General features: G+C 40.9%; 1 gene segment (V, D, J or C); it reads left to right on the top strand.

The window, feature by feature from the left end:
* On the top strand, positions 1-631 carry LOC136155162 (T cell receptor alpha variable 22-like). The segment is given in 2 exon segments: positions 1-52; positions 273-631. Coding segments are annotated over 2 exon segments (411 nt in total).
* Positions 632-2,331: the final 1,700 nt, after the last annotated feature.

Below are 2,331 nucleotides of genomic sequence, written 5' to 3' on the forward strand. Positions count from 1 at the left end.
ATGAAGAGGCTAGCAGGCGCTGTGCTGGGGCTTTTATTTGCCCAGGTTTGCTGTGAGTTGGGGCTGCGTTACCGGGGCTTCTGAAGGATTGAGCAGCTGCTGTATTGTTAAGGGAGGGAGAGGAACTGACAAGTCCTGCAGACTTTCTATCCTTCTCTTCATCTATGGGAGTTGTGTGTGTGTGGGGGGGGGGGGGGGGGAGGGGGGATCACTTCCAAGGTTTTGTCAGAGTTACAGTGACCTTCTCCTGTGACTGTTTCTGTTTTCATCAGGTGTGCGAGGGGAGGATGTGGAGCAGAGTCCCGCAGCCCTGAGTCTCCAGAAGGGAGCCAGTCACGTGCTGAGGTGTAATTTTTCTGCCTCTGCGACCAATGTACAGTGGTATCTTCAGAACCTCAGCGGCCGCCTTATCCACCTCATTTACATTCCTTCAGGGACAAAGCAGGATGGAAGATTAAAGGCCACCACAGTCCCTGCAGAACGCCGCAGCTCACTGCACATTTCCTCTCCGCGGACCACAGACTCGGGCACTTACTTCTGCGCTGCGCAGCACGGTGCTCCCCAGGCACCTGCAGCCTCGACACGAACCCTCCCGGGCTCAGCCCCTCCTCCAGCCTCAGTCACACCGTGAGGCCCATTTGCCGTGCTGATTGTCTCTTACCTACACTGGTACAGTTTAATCACAGACACTTTCCGCCTACAGATTATGAACTTCGGTCTTTGTCTTCCTTTCTCAATCTGTATCTCCTTCGGCACTAGAGACTTCTAACTTGGAATGAGCAGAATAGCCGATAAGAGGACAAAATAGATAAATATTCAACCATAGTATGCTGAACTCAAAAGTGGTAAAAAATGAGAAGAATTCAGAGAAAAAAAATTACTCCAATAAAGTTGTTATCCCGATTAGTTAGCTGTCTCAAGAATGTTCAGATCTGCCTCACCAGAATGTGTCCCAAAGACACTTGCACCATCCCATCCTATGAGTGCAGCAAAGTGAGCAACAACAATAAACCTTACTCAATGTTTAATATGAGCTTGATAACCTAGAAGAAAATTATTCTGGATGCAAGAAATCTTAAATCTATTTCCATAGTCAAGGTCTTGGAGTTGATTGCTTCTTGAGATCTAAGGGATAATCCATTTCCTTGCCTTTTTTAGCTTTTGAAAGCTAACTAAATTCTTTGGTTCATGACTGCTTCTTGAATCACTAGAACTTCTTGCTTCCCTCACTATAGCTCCTTCCTCTTTTGGAGTCAAATATCTTTCTGTCTCTGTCCTATAAGATATAAAAAATATTAAACAGAAATCTCAGTTAAATAGAGTTGGAAGACAAGGGGAGCTCTCATGACCTGTGGACATAGTGGAGGGTAAAGGAAGATGAGGACGCCTCTTATTTCCTGGCAAGGACTCAGCCAATGAAAAGTCATGGACTCTTGTTTACTGCAGCCCTCTCAGTTTCCTTTTTCAACTTACATTGTCTTAAATTCTTTTCAACAATGTCTTACAGTTTTCAGAGAACAGATCTTTCACCTCATTAGTTAAATTTATTCCTAGGTACTTTTGATTCTTTTTGATTCAACTAGAAATTGGATTGCTTTCTTAAATTCTCCTTCTGATAGTTATTATTGGTATATAGAAATGCAACAAATTGCCATATATTAATCTTGTATACTGCAACTTTATCTTGTAATCAACTTTGTTGATTGTTTCTATTAGTTTTTTTGGCGGCATCTTTACAATTTTCTATGTAGAGTATCATGCTGTCTGTATTAGAGACAGTTTACCTCTTTCTTTTCAACTTGGATGCCAATTATTTCTTTTTCCCATTTGATTACTGAGACTAGGACTTTCAGTACTATGTTAAATAGAAATGGTGAGAGTTGCATCCTTGTCTTGTTACTGATCTTGGAGAAACAGATTAAGTTTTTTACCATTTAGTATGATGTCAGCTGTAGATTTGTAGCAAATGGTCTATTATTTCGAGGCATGCTCTCTTTATACCAAATATGTTGACAGTTTTCATCATGAATGTTAGATCTTGTCAAAATCTTTTTCTGCATCTATTGACATAGTCATGGTATATCACCTTGCTTGATTTGTGGAAAGTGAACCATCATTGCACACCTGAAATAAATCTCTTGGTCATAATGCATGATTCTTTCAAGTTTTGTTGAATTCAGTTTGCTACTATTTTGTTAAGAATTTTTGCATCTATATTCATCAGAAATATTGGCCCGAATTTTCCTTTTTGTAGAATCTTTGTCTGATTTTGGTATCAGGATATTGCAGGCCTCAGAGAATGAGAGTGAGAGTATTTCCTCATCTTTGATT

Source organism: Muntiacus reevesi, unplaced genomic scaffold, assembly GCF_963930625.1.
Source record: "Muntiacus reevesi unplaced genomic scaffold, mMunRee1.1 SCAFFOLD_204, whole genome shotgun sequence".
Lineage (NCBI taxonomy): Eukaryota > Metazoa > Chordata > Mammalia > Artiodactyla > Cervidae > Muntiacus > Muntiacus reevesi.